The sequence below is a fragment of the Amaranthus tricolor genome, chromosome 5 (assembly GCF_026212465.1).
Source record: "Amaranthus tricolor cultivar Red isolate AtriRed21 chromosome 5, ASM2621246v1, whole genome shotgun sequence".
Lineage (NCBI taxonomy): Eukaryota > Viridiplantae > Streptophyta > Magnoliopsida > Caryophyllales > Amaranthaceae > Amaranthus > Amaranthus tricolor.
In genome coordinates this window covers 28,612,189-28,626,883 of record NC_080051.1, presented here as the reverse complement: position 1 = coordinate 28,626,883, position 14,695 = coordinate 28,612,189, and the positions used below count along the sequence as shown (strand labels likewise).

Sequence of the window (14,695 nt, the reverse complement as noted above, 5' to 3'; positions counted from 1 at the left end):
TCCACCACATAAATTAAGATCATTGGTGACATAATTTTTTTAATAGCCAATAACAATGACAAAAGTCCATTGTTTACAATGTCCTAATACCTTTATCTTTACTTCAAGCACTTAATATTAACAACCACCAAGTCAATGATACACCAATATAGAAAAGCAAAGATTTCAAAATCATTAATTTGTTCAAAAGTAAACACGGTCCAAATTACTCTTTCAATCAATCAAATATGGGTCATTAAAGTTAGAGGAGAAAAACAACTAATAGGCATTTAGTTTAAATTAAATAAAAATATAAAAAACAACGTAAAATGATCGATATAAACTCCATAGCGATTATTCTATGACTGTTTTGTTGGTCGAAGCTCAAGCGTTTATTTGCAATGTCTATCTTTATTTTGAACCAATTCATTTTTTTTTTTTGAATTTTATATATTATAATTTAATATTAACAAATTTTAATTTAAATAGTTCAAATTTTATGATAAAGTTCATATAGTCAACTAAAAGGTAAAATTTATTACATGAGGATTAAATATATGGGCAAAATGCAGTGATCTATTGTACACGAATGTAAGTTACTTTAATGTCAGTTCATCTGCACAGCATAGTGCATATCGATGATAAACACACAGCTACAAGGACACATACGTTTAACAACTTTCAGCGCATTTATCCTCACTCCAACCATTTAACATTTCTTTATTCATACTGTCTCATCAAAAAGTTTATATTCTCTTAATTAGTTGTGGATCGGGTTAAATTCGAGTCATATATTTCAGATTAATTTAAAATCGAATCTTACGTTCACATTATATTTTTACATAATCGTAAATTCATATTGCAATTGGTTCAAAGTCGAATTCAATTAAAAGACGGTGAATGTCAAATTGTCAAATTTATTTTGAATATTTCTATTTATAATTTATATTAATTGGACTATTTAACTCATATCTTGACGGTACATAAAACTGTCTTACATTCTTGTATCCACTTATTATTAACAAGTTGGCAACCATCAACCCGGGCCTATTCAATTTATTTTGTTTAGAGTTGAATGTCTGGAGTATGTTTTGTCCTGGGTCCGGTGTTGACTATCTTCATAGAGTAAACTAGCAAGCATACAAAATCAATGCAAAGTTTTTGTGGGTGACCGTTTTTGTAAAAGACTATTTTTAATTGGGTTGACTTATTATATATTTTTTAAAATATTATAAGTAAGTATTAAGAATAATTTAAGTTGACATATAAGATATTGAAAGTAGCCATTAAGAATACATTAAGTAGGCATAAAAAATACGATAAGTAAATATTAATCTGATGGGCTAAACGTAAGATACATCTCTCAAATAGACGGGCTTTCAAGAGACTAGCTGCAAAATCAATATGTACGTGGAAAAAAATCCCTATTTGTCAATAAAAAATTTCCCATTTGGATTCAAGACATATCTTTAGTTTCGAAATAAAATAAATTAAATACTTTGATTATGATAAACTTAACCTATTATAATTGAGTTAAATTTTTTATTTTTTTATTTGTTTGGCGTAGGATAGTGTAGGGAAAGGAATCTCTATAAGCCCAAGTCAAGGAGAGAGGAAATTGAATCCTTCACATAGGTCGTAAAAAATAATTTTCAGTTAAAAATCCTCAACTATTAGACTAATATATGATATTTGATTGAATTTATTTAATGAGCTAGTTTATTTTTGTCAATTTATGTTTTTTTATATTTACATACTATTGATTTTAACTCGATCAAATGCGTTATTATTTCTCCTTAATTGAATTATTATTGTACAACACTATTGTAGGAGACTAATCTAATGAAAGAAATTCACGCATTATATTTTTAATGAAGATTTTATTATATTTTATCCATTAAACTTGACAATTTGTTAAGACTTGAGAGAAAGAATAACACAACCATCTTCAAATATTAGAGTAGGCTGTGAAATTAGTTACATGAACCTAAACATTATTTCTAATGATCGACATGTAAATTTTTTTTTATTCGATTTGATTTTTAACCATCTCAATCTGTATATCAACATTCTTTATATTTATTTTCACTTCTATCCTACACATTTTGCACAACATTAAAGAAATTATTTATAAATTTTTAAATATAAAATAGCTTATATTATATTGATGCTATAAAAGTGAGTTTCATCTGAATAGAGTAAAATGACTCGCATCTAAGTAGAGTTAAGTGACTGTGGATGTGGACCAACCATAGGTTAAATCACAAGATATCTTGCTTTTAATAAAAATTGCCATTAAAAGTTGACATTGTGTTTTGGTCTAGACTGAGGCCTTAATTGCTATCAAAATCAGCAGCACAAATTCAAGAAGAGTAGTTGTGGAAGTGGTTTAGCCTTAATTGCCCAATTGCCAACCAAACCCTATAATCATACATAGTTCACCACATCTTGACTCATTTTATATGCAAGTTGACAACTGCTACCTTAGAACCTAGATTCACAAAATTTCATTGATTACATACGTTTTTGCTAGATGTGAGAGCTTTTAGATTAAATAAGCAAATTTAACCAAAAGAGTAGTATTCACTTTAATGAAGAGTTAATGTCTAATTTTCTTTTTTACACACTATTTATTTTTTACTTTTAATTTGTATATAATTTTTCATTTATGATTTCAAACATAGTCAACTGGAATCATGTTTTATCAGTCTTAATGTAAAAATTATTAATATCAATTTTTTATAATTTTTTATTATGTACAACAAGATATAATTCAAGATAATGCACTACTCATTCATCACCCTTAATTTGTGATTAATTTTTAATCTATAAGTCAAAACTTATTGAAGTTAAATCTTGTTTGATTCATCTTAATGCAAAGATTATTAATATTAGATATTTATAATTTTTTATTATACATAATTAAAAATATTAAAAAATAAGTTAATATATTAGAGTACGTAAAAAAATTAAAAGCTACGATCATATGACAAGACTAGACTTGTCCACTTGGAACATTGAAGATACATCTTCAACGGTTGGGAATTTACTTGCTTCTAAAGCTTTTGTGAAGAGTTCTCTTGCGTGAGGTTGACGATTTGTTGGATAGTCGTGAGGATGAGGATCACCACGACCATAAATGAGTCTTCCTCATACAAGAAAAAATAATTGTTTTAAAAGACTTTCATAGTAGATTTGTTGGAAATGATAGATTGTGTAACATTATGAGACTCTGAATTATCAATATAAGTATTTGAGAGATTATATAATATAATATTATAGTCATTATGATAAAAATGATAGAAGATTATATATTCGAAATTTTTTTAATTTTTATTTTAGTTTACAAGTTTAAGAAAATGTTAATAAAGATAATATGAGTGACATTTAAGTGATGACAAAGCTGCTACTAGGTAAAATGGATGAAAAAGTCAAACTAAGTTGTATTATAGCCTTATACGAGTGAGAATTAAAAGGTTACAACATACTCCAATTAAAGAGGCCAAAATCTACATATAGGAAAGAAAATTTAAAACCTATTAAAATTAAACATTTAAACTTAACAAAAAATATTATTTGATTATTTAACATTTTTTCTTATTTTCCTACAAAAAAATCTCTTATTAAGTTATTGGGAATAATTTTTTTTACAAAAATATGAATGTATAAGCTAAAAAAAATAATTAGAAAATAGATGATGCTAACTACTACAAGTCTACAAGTCATGCATTTGTTAGTCGGTTGTGACTTGTGATGGGTTGTTGGTATTTAACACTTCTATGATATGACTAGAGGTGTTTAATGGGTCGGGCTTCTATTTTTAGCCCTTATCTAGCCCGTTTTTAGAAGAGCTTTGTAAGAGTTGGGTAAAAAATAGGCCGGGTCAAAAACGAGTTATACCATATTTAAAATGAAGCGGGTTATAAAACGGCTCAATAAGGGCCGAAAACGAGCCTTTGTAAATAGCATAATTAATGTATAATTTACATATTATAAATGACATTGTCAATAAAATTAATATTTTTTCAATTTAATTATAAATGATAATTTAATTGTTATAAATTGATAAATGACGATTACAATAATTTATAGTAGTAAAAATAGGCCGGGTTGGGCTTTGAAACCCGTCCCATTTAAAGCCCATATTAATTTTAAAGGACCCTTATCCAGATCGGTCCAATTTTACTTAAATCCGATCTGACCCTTATCCAGTCCATCAAAGATATGACACGCACCTCCTTTGAATTGAAATACTTCTACGAGACTACAAGTGGCCACTGGCCAGTGGGGAGCTGCTTTGGTACATAAATCTCTAGGAAACTAAAAGTAAAAGATGTTTTAGAATTACAATCACTATTATTATTTCCTTTATACTTCCTTTATTTTCTATATTCTTTCCTGTTTAAAATATTTTATTTTAAAAGAAGAAATTTGATTAAGATTTTTAAGATATATATAGATGATAAAATATATTTATATAGGACCACATTAGATTTATTTTAATGTATACTTCTTTACTATATATTTTTTATAACTTTTTATGATGTGTATTTAGAGATATTAAGCTCAAAATTTACTTTAAAATATATGTAAAAGTAAACAAGAAAAACAAAAAAGAACATAGAGTATTTTATACTTATATTGTATGGAAAGCCAATATAAGAATGTTACGATTTCAAATCTCATTCATCTATATTTATGATTTTATTTTTACTTATGCTTCTTTTAATCGTTTATTTATTATTTATAAATTTTGTTGTATTCATTAATTTTTTATTCTAACAACTTCCCACTAGCCACCCCTTATATTAGAAGGCCCTATGTTTTTTGAGTCTCTTTAGCGGAGATATATGTATGAACCGTTTATTTTCTATCCCAGACCCTCTCTATATGCAAGCTTTTTAAGATATAATAGTATGGTAAAATACTAAAATATGCTATACCTAGATATAGAAAATTTTTATAATGCATTTGCAGTTAGGGTTGCACACGGTCCGGTCTGGTCTGGTTTGACAGAAAAATCAGACCAGACCAGAAATTCCGGTCTGGAAAATTTTCAGACCAGACCAGACCAGAACGGTCTGGTCTGGTCTACGGTTTTTTTTTTTTGTATTTTTTTAATTGAGTGAGAATCTAAAATAAACGATAATCTGTAAACAAAATACATCATCAAATCCGAAACATCACAAATTAAGGCCATTCACCCAAAACTTAAGGTATGTCTGATCATGAAAACTGGGTAAATTCTTGTTCTTTATAACTTGATTCCTAATTTTTCTTTAATGGTAGAATTGATTATCATTTTCCAGATTTCTGGTATCAATATTCAGATTTCTGGTAGAATTGATCTCTCATTCCACTTTTCATCTGATGAACATAATGGCTCCCAATAATGCGCTACCTGATCTTGTAATGAAGATTCAGGCTTGATGATATCCTCTTTTAATTTGTATGTGATTGGAGGAGGAGCGTCGAAGCCTCGAAGAAGCACAGAAGCACTGTCGACTGTCGATGGGTTGAAGGCTTGAAGCTCAAAGAGTTGAAGCCTCGAAGGAGGCGAGGAATTAGAGAGGAGGCGAGGAATGAGAGAGGAGGCGAGGAAGAGAGGAGAATGTCACGATTTTGGAAATGGAGATGGAGGCAGCCAGCAGGAGTTCACGAGTAGTTGCCCTAATCCCCTAAAATTTGATTTTATTACGGTTTTCCGGTCCGATTTGGTTTGAAAATTTAAAAACCGGGACCGGACCGTAAACCGTTTTTTTTAAAAAAAACCGGACCAAACCATTTAGACCGTAGACCAGACCAAATATTTAATTTACGGTTTAGACCAAACCGTGTTCAGCCCTATTTACAGTTCTATCTCAAAAGATTCTCATACAGTCATAATATATATACATATAAGATGACAAGAAGCTAAGACCACCTACATAAATGTTTGATTGAGTTTGAGTTCATACATTAACACGTTATACATTATTTATTTATTTCTCTTAGTTTGTTAAATTTATATGGTTTTAGAAAATCATTTTTAAGTTGATTAGTGAAAAATAAAACTATAACTTTTAATAATGTGTGTAAATTTTGAGAAAATGAGGATGAATATCCACAAATAAAAATATAACAAAATCAATCAAAATAAAGAAAAAGACAAATGAACGACAATACATATTAAATACTTATGCAAGTGAGTCAACCTTCAAATCAGAGGTCCCTAGAAAGTCTACGCAATCAATGAAATGTATTCATAGAGATAAATTATTAACAATGATACATAACATTAGAATCTAGTCTCACATCATTAAATTGGCAAGATTTGTACATCAAATCTATATCTAATCAATAACTAATCCCAGGTCAAAAGCTAAGATATCATCCAATAGTACGTTTATAATTGCTTGGATAAAAATGAGTCATTAGATTTCGAATAAGCCAACTACTTCCGTTTCATAGAATTTGCGAAAATTTGAAAAAAAATAAATTTATTATCAAAAAAAATTTAAAATAAGCTTTAGAAAATTTTAATCTTCAAAACAAGTAAATGAGGATCTTCATTCCAAACTAAAGTCAGGTATGTTCATTGTTATAACAGCTGGTGAACGAACATGTTTTAACTTTTTTCGTCCCTTCTAACGCTATGACATTGCCTTCATTTTATTCGTTATTAGTAATAACGATCACAGAATTTTGACTTTTTTTGACCAGTTTCTTTGTTTGCTATTAGTAACAACGAATATACCTAATCTTAGACTCATATACAAAAATGCTTATTTTAGGAATTAAAATTTCCCAAGTCTTATTTTAGGAATTTTTTTTATAGTAAGCTTATTTTATCTATCTTTCTAGAATTTAAAACATATGTTTAAAAAGTTTGAACATAGGAAACCTAAATGTATATAGACAATGTCCCTATCGATATAAGTTTAAGGAAAGTCAAGCCCTCAAATTAGACTAAATGGTAGCCAATCAATTAAGAAATTTTCATCAAAATAGCCCTCAAAATTATTATTTAGCTTTCTAAAATATGCTTTAATAATCATTTAGTTTATGCTCCTATTAACTTTGATTCCACTCAAAATTATTCGAAATCCGCCATCTTCGGGACTATCATTACATAGCAATTAACTAAACTAAAACTCTAATGTTATTCATGAGATATTAATTTAACTTCTTTTTGAACAATTTTAAATTATTTGAAGAAGTGTTATAAATTGATAAGAAATATAAAAACTTGAAACTTAAAAAGATTTTAAAAAGAAAGAGATAAATTCCCAATTCCCAATTCCCCTTCAATGCTCTAAATTTATTTTTACAAATAAATTATTACTAAACTAATAAGAAAAAAAACGTCAACTATAAATAACTCCATAAAAAGGACACTAAAGAACATTACCAACAATCAAATTCAAGTGTGCAAACAAATAGAAGAAAACAAACAAATTGGTTCAGAAGTAACCAAATCATTTCAGATACTTCCCCAATTGAAAACCATTTTAAGGATATGTTTTTATAATATTGCTACTTAAATTTAGACCTAATAATTTTTCACTTGATCTGAACTCTAAAATATTAGGTCATTTCCCAAAAATTTTAACGCAACCTAAAAATTCAACACGTAAATGATTGCATCAAATCCAATCGCAACACAAACCCGTATTATTTTAATTTGTTTTCTTAATTTTGTCAACTTTATTAATTTCACATCATCATTTTTAGTAGGAATCATTATATTTTAAGTTAATATTTCTTTATTAAAGCCTTAAAATCAATATATTAGTCCATTTTAATACAAAATAATTTCTATAAAAAAAAAAAACTGAATATTGTAAATAAGTTTAATGAAAGGAAAAAAAATAAGAAAAATCTGTCCAGAAAACAATTTTGGCAAATGTACTTATATTTGTATTTCTATTTCATTACAATTACACAAGTCTCGAAGCTGCAAGTTTCCCTAATCATACGCTAAAATCTTAAACCACCTAATCCTACAATTTGTACCCAAACCTAATTCATCAATTTAATAAAGGTGGATCCAAAATTTTCATCAACTTTCCTCCTTTTTTCTCTTCACATTTCAATACAGTTTCGAACCAAGCCTTGAAGCGGTTCAGGGTCAGCTATTTAACTGTACCGAACCATCAATTTACCGCTTATGATGTAACTGGCTTAGCTACAGATAATCATACCGATAATGAATTAGCGGTTAACCACCAACTAAAATATGCCTTGTTACAAGAACCACATACAAAACTCACATGGTTAACCATGACCCCCAACAAGATCGCCAAAACGGGAGCAGTGATTTACAGGATTTGGTGAATCGACCCCAAAACTACCCCAGTCACAAGCGATGTGTACAATTCTCATCGTTAACCTCTTGGTGAGAGTAAATAAATGTTAAGTTTAACCCCCAAAAACCCACTAAAGAGAAGAGGAAATAATAACTAAATGTGCACATGCAACTACGATTCTCATAAGGCTGATGTGCGATCAATTCTCGATTCTTCCTAAATTTCATACATAAAAGTCGGCGCACAAATTTTGTATCTTCACCTTTCACCATCAGTTTTTTCACTAATTACATTTATCCCATTTTTCCTACAGAAAATAACATTAATGGCCTACAACATGCATGGATTATAATAAGAGATACCTCACAGAAATTCCCAGCCTAAGGTCATCCACAGCTTCACTGATGTGCTTTAGAACCAGCATTATCTATCAAGCCTCGTATCTTCACATCATAGTAAACTTCTTCCACTCTTTTCAAGTCATACTTCATACCTGCGATGAGGCGGACTATGCTTAGACACTTTTAAGGTCAACTAAATAATATAATAAAACTGGGTTGCACTAGCAACTTGCATATAAAATGGTAATACACAATAGAAGCAGCTCAAAAAACAGATTAACACACCATCAAACTTTTTTCGTAAAAAGTCATTCTGAAGGTTTAGCGTTCGAAAGGCTGCATGAAGTCCAGTCAAGAGGTTCAAAGCCTCTCTCGGAGAATCATAGTCTCCATATGTCACCCTATTGACCACATATCTAGGCTGCATAAAAAAGGCTATATCAATAAATAGTCACATTTATCTTAAGAAATCACCAAAAGAGGAAGTCACTGTTAAAAGACTACGAAATAGCCTGCATTTCCACACAATAGTCAACAATCGTGACTAGATTGCACAATTCATACAGGCGAGATACAGCTAAAATACATGTAAAAACAACTGAAATAGTCATTCGACATTCAGTGAGAAAAATACCACCAAAGGCCACTCTTCAGAAGACAACAACTAATTCCTGTACTCTGCTCTTCAAATTGACAATCCAAACCAATTCAACAACTTTCAAGACATAAGTAAGCAAAACTTGCCAAGGAGACATAGAAAGCTATAGCTTGAAAAACAAATTACCAGTTCATTGGACATGAAACAGATTCCTACAAAAGAAACAACCTTACATCAGTATTCAGTAGAAATACAATCAGCAAGCTATTTCGAAAACAGTGTGCTTAAATAATAAAGGCAAAAAATTAGAACAAAATCACTTAACATTATTCTCCTAATAAAGTCTTTCCAACATTATTTTTGTAGAGGTTCTCTTTAAAAAAAATAAAATAAAAATAAAAAAGAACTTTAGCTTCATCTACAAGAAATTTGAAAATATTTCAAAAGGCTAGTATATGCAAGTCCAATAATAGTGAAGAAGCTGAATATATACAATAATTTCACCAATAGAAGTCAACAGCACCAACAATGTCAAAGTTGTAATCTCAAATAAATGATATCTGCAGCAAGAACCAAGACTTATCACCTCCACTGATCTTCCTCAAAATTCCCCCCCACTCTTTCCGTTCATTTGTATTGACTACAAAGTGTTGGCAATGTATTAACTTTCAATTCGTAAGTAAAATTTCTATTTAATATCCCTGATAATGCTTATTCTCTGAAAGATGTATTCCACATAAGTTAACAATTAACAATTAGCAGGGGGCAACTAGTTTTCTCTAGAACATGCTTATCCTCTGGAATATGTCTTTCCTGTATAATGTTTTTCTCTTTCAATAAAGCCTTCTTTGAAAATTGAAATACTCAAAACTCCAAAAAATAAGAACATAAGAACGAAACTTAGGGAGTAAAATTTAAAATTAGTAGGGGGCGGCTTGTTTTCTGGAGAAACAAATTTGTCAAATTGCTAGGGTGATGCAATTCAATCATTGCCTATGACACTCTCAAAATGTAACTAGAGAATATGTGCACCACAAAAGAAAATAAGCACTCTATGGGTGAAACAGTATAATATCAGTGAAAAGGAAAGAGTCAACAAGTTGATTATGTTATTTTCTTTTTCAATTCCCCATCTTCCTGTGTGTGTACATGCACACAAATAATATACATACATGAACTAACAATACAACTATAATTACTGCAGTCTACATATACTCCAGCATCAGAACTTGAGCAACAACAGCCAAGTGCTATTTGACCATCAACATTTGAAGCTATAACATGCAAAGCGTAAGAGCAATAGCACAGTAACTTAAAGCAGTGGATGCTATGATTTTTTCCAGAGTTGGGAAGATTCTAAAAGCATATCTTTTAGGGTATTTTAATATTTTGTTCATAAGTATACATACTAATGCAGTCTTAATTTCTCACCTACTAGATAGTCTTCGATGTCGAGACCAAAGTTCAGCTCATTTACTGCAAGCAGAGAAAAAAAAAGAGGCAATCAGCAATCAGCATTGAGAGGCTACTCTGTAGTCAGTATCCCATAAACATAGCCAACAGCAAGAGATCATGGATTTTACACACTTTTGCAATCGCAAAGCACTTTAGCTACACAAAGAAAAGTTACTTATTTAGTATCAAATGATATCTTTTATATTCAAAGATTAGCAAGAGCAAAAGGAAAAAGGCAATAATCATTCCGTTACCCCAATGCCATTAAGGTTGTCCACTTAGGTGGGGTTTAGGTGATACACAACCTTACCATTGTTAATGATAACAAAAAGGTTGTTTTTGATTGTTTTTGATTAATACTTAGTAGCAACTATTCCCTCTATCCCACCAAATTTTCCCCATATGCATTTGGAGTGAAAACCAAGAAAATTGGATAAATTGATATTTTATGGAAAAGTGAGAAAAATGTGTGATTGAGATGAAAAGGTAGGTTAAATACATGGATGAAAGATAATAAAGGAGTGTGAGACATAGCCACAAATAGAAATAAAATAAATTTAGTGGGACACACTTAAAAGGAAAGTGGGGTAAATTTTCGAGGACTAAGAGAGTATCAAACATCATCTACAATTTCAAATGAATAAGAAATCCACATGATTCAATAAAATATTTTAATATAGTCATTATAATGAATACAATATGGCATGGTTCCCACATATCACCTTAAATGTACTAGTTGACAAGACATATCTTCCTTTGTCCCCAAGATTTTGCTCCATGAGGAAGGAGATTTTAGAGAAACGTAGTCGTGTGGGTGGGCCAAGGAGAGTGGGAGAAAAAAGATATAGAGTTGGTAGCACAAGCTTCCAAAAGGCCAATTGGGAAACTCACAGGGATGAAGAAATTACATAGCAGAAGCAGATTATGCTCAATATCCAATGTTCAAAATAATATCGATGAGTTTTGCACTTATGATGTGAACAAAGTGTACTCCTAAAGCTAAAGAACAAATTCTATCGAACGACCATTAGACTAGCGCTACTATATGGATCAGAATTAACAACATTCTAAAAAACAAAAAATACGCATAAAATGATGATTAAAATTAACCGCACATCCAAGTTTCTCTTCTACTTCAGGATGCAGAAGAAGATTTCCAGTCTCTAACCAATGCATAAACGCAAGCAGAGATACTGCAGTTTGCGTTTCACACCTCCAATCATTATGGTATCTACATATCATACAAAACAAAACATCAAAAAATCATGGTGCACTCCTAAGTCCCATGTAGTACCAATCGACAATCAAAGTAAGAAATCATCAGAATAATCTACTAGTTTCAGTCGTCAAACCTGTAGTACTGACCAGGACACTCTTGAACGATCCCAGAAAGCTGATTATAATGCTCCTGAAGCACACCTATATGTGACCTAGCCTTCTCTAACACCTCTGTTTTTGCATTAAAAAGAACCCAAATCAATGACAACCGTATTAACTGGTTTGGTTATTGGTATTAACTGGTTTGGTTATTGGTACTAACTACTAAGTGATAGTAAGCGCAATCAGTTTTATTCTTAATTGTCAAAAAAATATGTATGTCATTACCATGCTAATGAAGTTACCATCATAAACATTTTCCAGTACCACCTAATATATTACATAAGTGGAAATAGATGGAAATGAATTATTTGTAGAAAATAGAGTTTAACTAATTAAAATTCATTAAAGGTCCATTACAATTATCACAATTTAAACCCAAAACAAGCAAGCCGTAAATGTAGTTCATAAAACTAAAGTTTATATACCAAATGCAAACTCCATAAATTCATCATTCATACAATCCTATAGAAAAAAAAATCAGAACTCATCATATTTTCATCAAACAGGAAACCCAGAAAATGTGAAGAACAAGATATATACATTTTCTATTTCAAAATTTAAACGAGTTTGCATTTTAGTTAGAATAGATAAAACCCAGAAAAAACAATGCAAAATTTGATACAAAATTTACCAGATATGGAACGAGGTTGATGAACAAGAAGAAGATTGGCGAGCATTATTCTAGTGACGGACTCAATTTGAAGGGCAATATTACGAATTCTATCCCGCAAGTTGCCGGATTCATCAAGTTGGCTTCGGAAGCTTTCAAATTGGTTCCCTATGGTACCATTGAAAGGAGCAGTAGTAGCATCGTCCGCCATTCAAGTTCTCAGAAAAGATGATGAAATCAGAGAACGAAACAGTAGGTTTATTGAGCAATTAGAAGGGAGAGAAAGAGCAATGGTGCGAGGTTTAGAGGGGGGGGGGAATTTGGGGATATATGAGGGTTGGGGTCAAGGGAAATGGTCGAAACACTATCGAGTACGCGTTTCGAAACGCCTTCATTTTTGTACTACGTCTATGTTTTGGGTCGGTTCTGCGTTATATAAAATAAAATTACCCGGGACGTTTATTTTTTCACAAGATTCAATATACTAATTTAATTTTTAATATTTTTAATTATATAAAATAAAAAATTATAAAAATTTGATATTAATAATTTTTGGATCGAGACAAATCAAGAACCTATTTGACTATATTTTAACTTATAACATAAAAATGAATTACTAATTAAGAGATAAGTGAATAGTGTAATTATTATCTACGTTGAAAATAAATCAGAACGGAGGAAGTACCATACGTTTCTTTTTTATAACATTTTTCATTTCTAGTACAAGTAGTTATTTGTGACAAGTGCATAAATTTTTTTATTAGTCTCCAAGTGGATATTTTTTTTGTCGTGATGTCCTTCTAAATTTGTATTTGTGAAAATCTTTTTATTATAGTTATTTTTTAATTTGTAGATGTAGACAACTTTTTATTATGATTTTCTTCTTGTTTTAATATTTGTGCAAATTATAAATTAGACATTTACTTTGAATTGGATTGGGTATATAAAAAGGTTATGAATTCTTTAATCTAAACATAACTATTTTAGTTAATTTGATCGTAAATCACAACTCTAAATTGATTAGCAACATATTAAGTAGACCTAATTTTAACTCAATTAAAAAAGATAAAAATAATATACCGACACAAACACCCCAAGCCTTCATTAGCATGATTCATTTATAAATTTATAGAAGTACTCCTAGTTTTTATGACTAATCATATGATCTGTATATTCTCCACCTATTATAAAATAGAAAAAAACATTTTAATACTCCAATGCCCTCGCTTAAATTGAGTGTGAATATTTAAGGGAGTAAAAAAAATCAAACTAATGAAATAAAGGTAAATATAGGTGCAAATGATGTAATTGTAATAATTGTGAAGAGATAAAATGAGAGTAAACTAAAAAAAATGAATAAAAAAAGAGAATGATCTCTACTTCCCCCTAGGGTAAATTTGTATTCAAAATGGAGGAATTAATTGATATTTTATCCATTTTAATTACTTTCTAACTAATTTCTCTACCATTCTAACAATCAAATTTTTTTATTCTTCTATCTAACTAACTTTGTTTTCCTACTTTGATTTTTATTTACCTCATTAAATATTTACCCTCAATCCAAGCCGCGCCCATAAGGTAACTATTAAATTTCAATGAAAAATAGCATCAATGTAAAAATATTATTTGACACAATTACTTAATTATTAAATAAAATTTATTCATGTACCCTTAATTCCCCAAGTCTAGGTAAAAAAATTAAATTAAAAAGATTGGCTAATGCAAAGATATTTTCTCTTATCCATCAAAATAGCTGAGGCAACATAATCCCTATATAGCTTCCTTGAATTTAGGCAATCGTCACTCATTACCATTTACATTATAATTCAAAAATTAAAGTGTTCTTCAACACAAAAAAATACAAAAAAAAAAAAAAAAAAAAAAACTTAATACCCCAGTTTCAAAAAACCAAAATCATGTGAAAGATTATTTATTATCTTAAATTCCATCTAATATTGAATTAACAATTTTAATTCATATTCTTGAATAATCTTTGTGATTGTTCTCTATTAAATGATTTTGTTTTGATGAGAACTCTTAAGAT

The 14,695-nt window shown here is 29.8% G+C and overlaps 1 protein-coding gene across 2 annotated transcripts; it reads right to left on the bottom strand.

Moving 5' to 3' along the window:
• Nucleotides 1-2,830: 2,830 nt before the first annotated feature.
• On the bottom strand, nt 2,831-12,976 carry LOC130813256 (uncharacterized). 2 transcript variants are annotated; one of them, XM_057679047.1, is made up of 7 exons: nt 12,673-12,974; nt 12,014-12,110; nt 11,777-11,892; nt 10,638-10,682; nt 9,393-9,418; nt 8,894-9,029; nt 2,871-8,760 (listed from the first exon to the last, which is right to left on the bottom strand). In XM_057679047.1, exons 1-7 carry the CDS (start codon nt 12,860-12,862, stop codon nt 8,666-8,668), a joined length of 705 nt encoding a protein of 234 aa, XP_057535030.1. In that variant the 5' UTR covers nt 12,863-12,974; the 3' UTR covers nt 2,871-8,665. The 2 variants fall into 2 exon arrangements, with proteins under 2 accessions (XP_057535031.1, XP_057535030.1); XM_057679048.1 differs by lacking the exon at nt 11,777-11,892 and having other exon boundaries at nt 2,831-8,760; nt 12,027-12,110; nt 12,673-12,976.
• Nucleotides 12,977-14,695: the final 1,719 nt, after the last annotated feature.

Bases quoted from the DNA above. Each gene is read 5' to 3' on its own strand.
- LOC130813256 (XM_057679047.1), bottom strand. From the start codon at position 12,862: ATGGCGGACGATGCTACTACTGCTCCTTTCAATGGTACCATAGGGAAC. The intron at 12,111-12,672 runs GTAAATTTTGTA...ATGCAAAAACAG, and splicing joins TCAACCTCGTTCCATATCTG to AGGTGTTAGAGAAGGCTAGG. The intron at 9,419-10,637 runs GTGAGAAATTAA...TTTCTTTTGTAG, and splicing joins CATCGAAGACTATCTAGTAG to GAATCTGTTTCATGTCCAAT.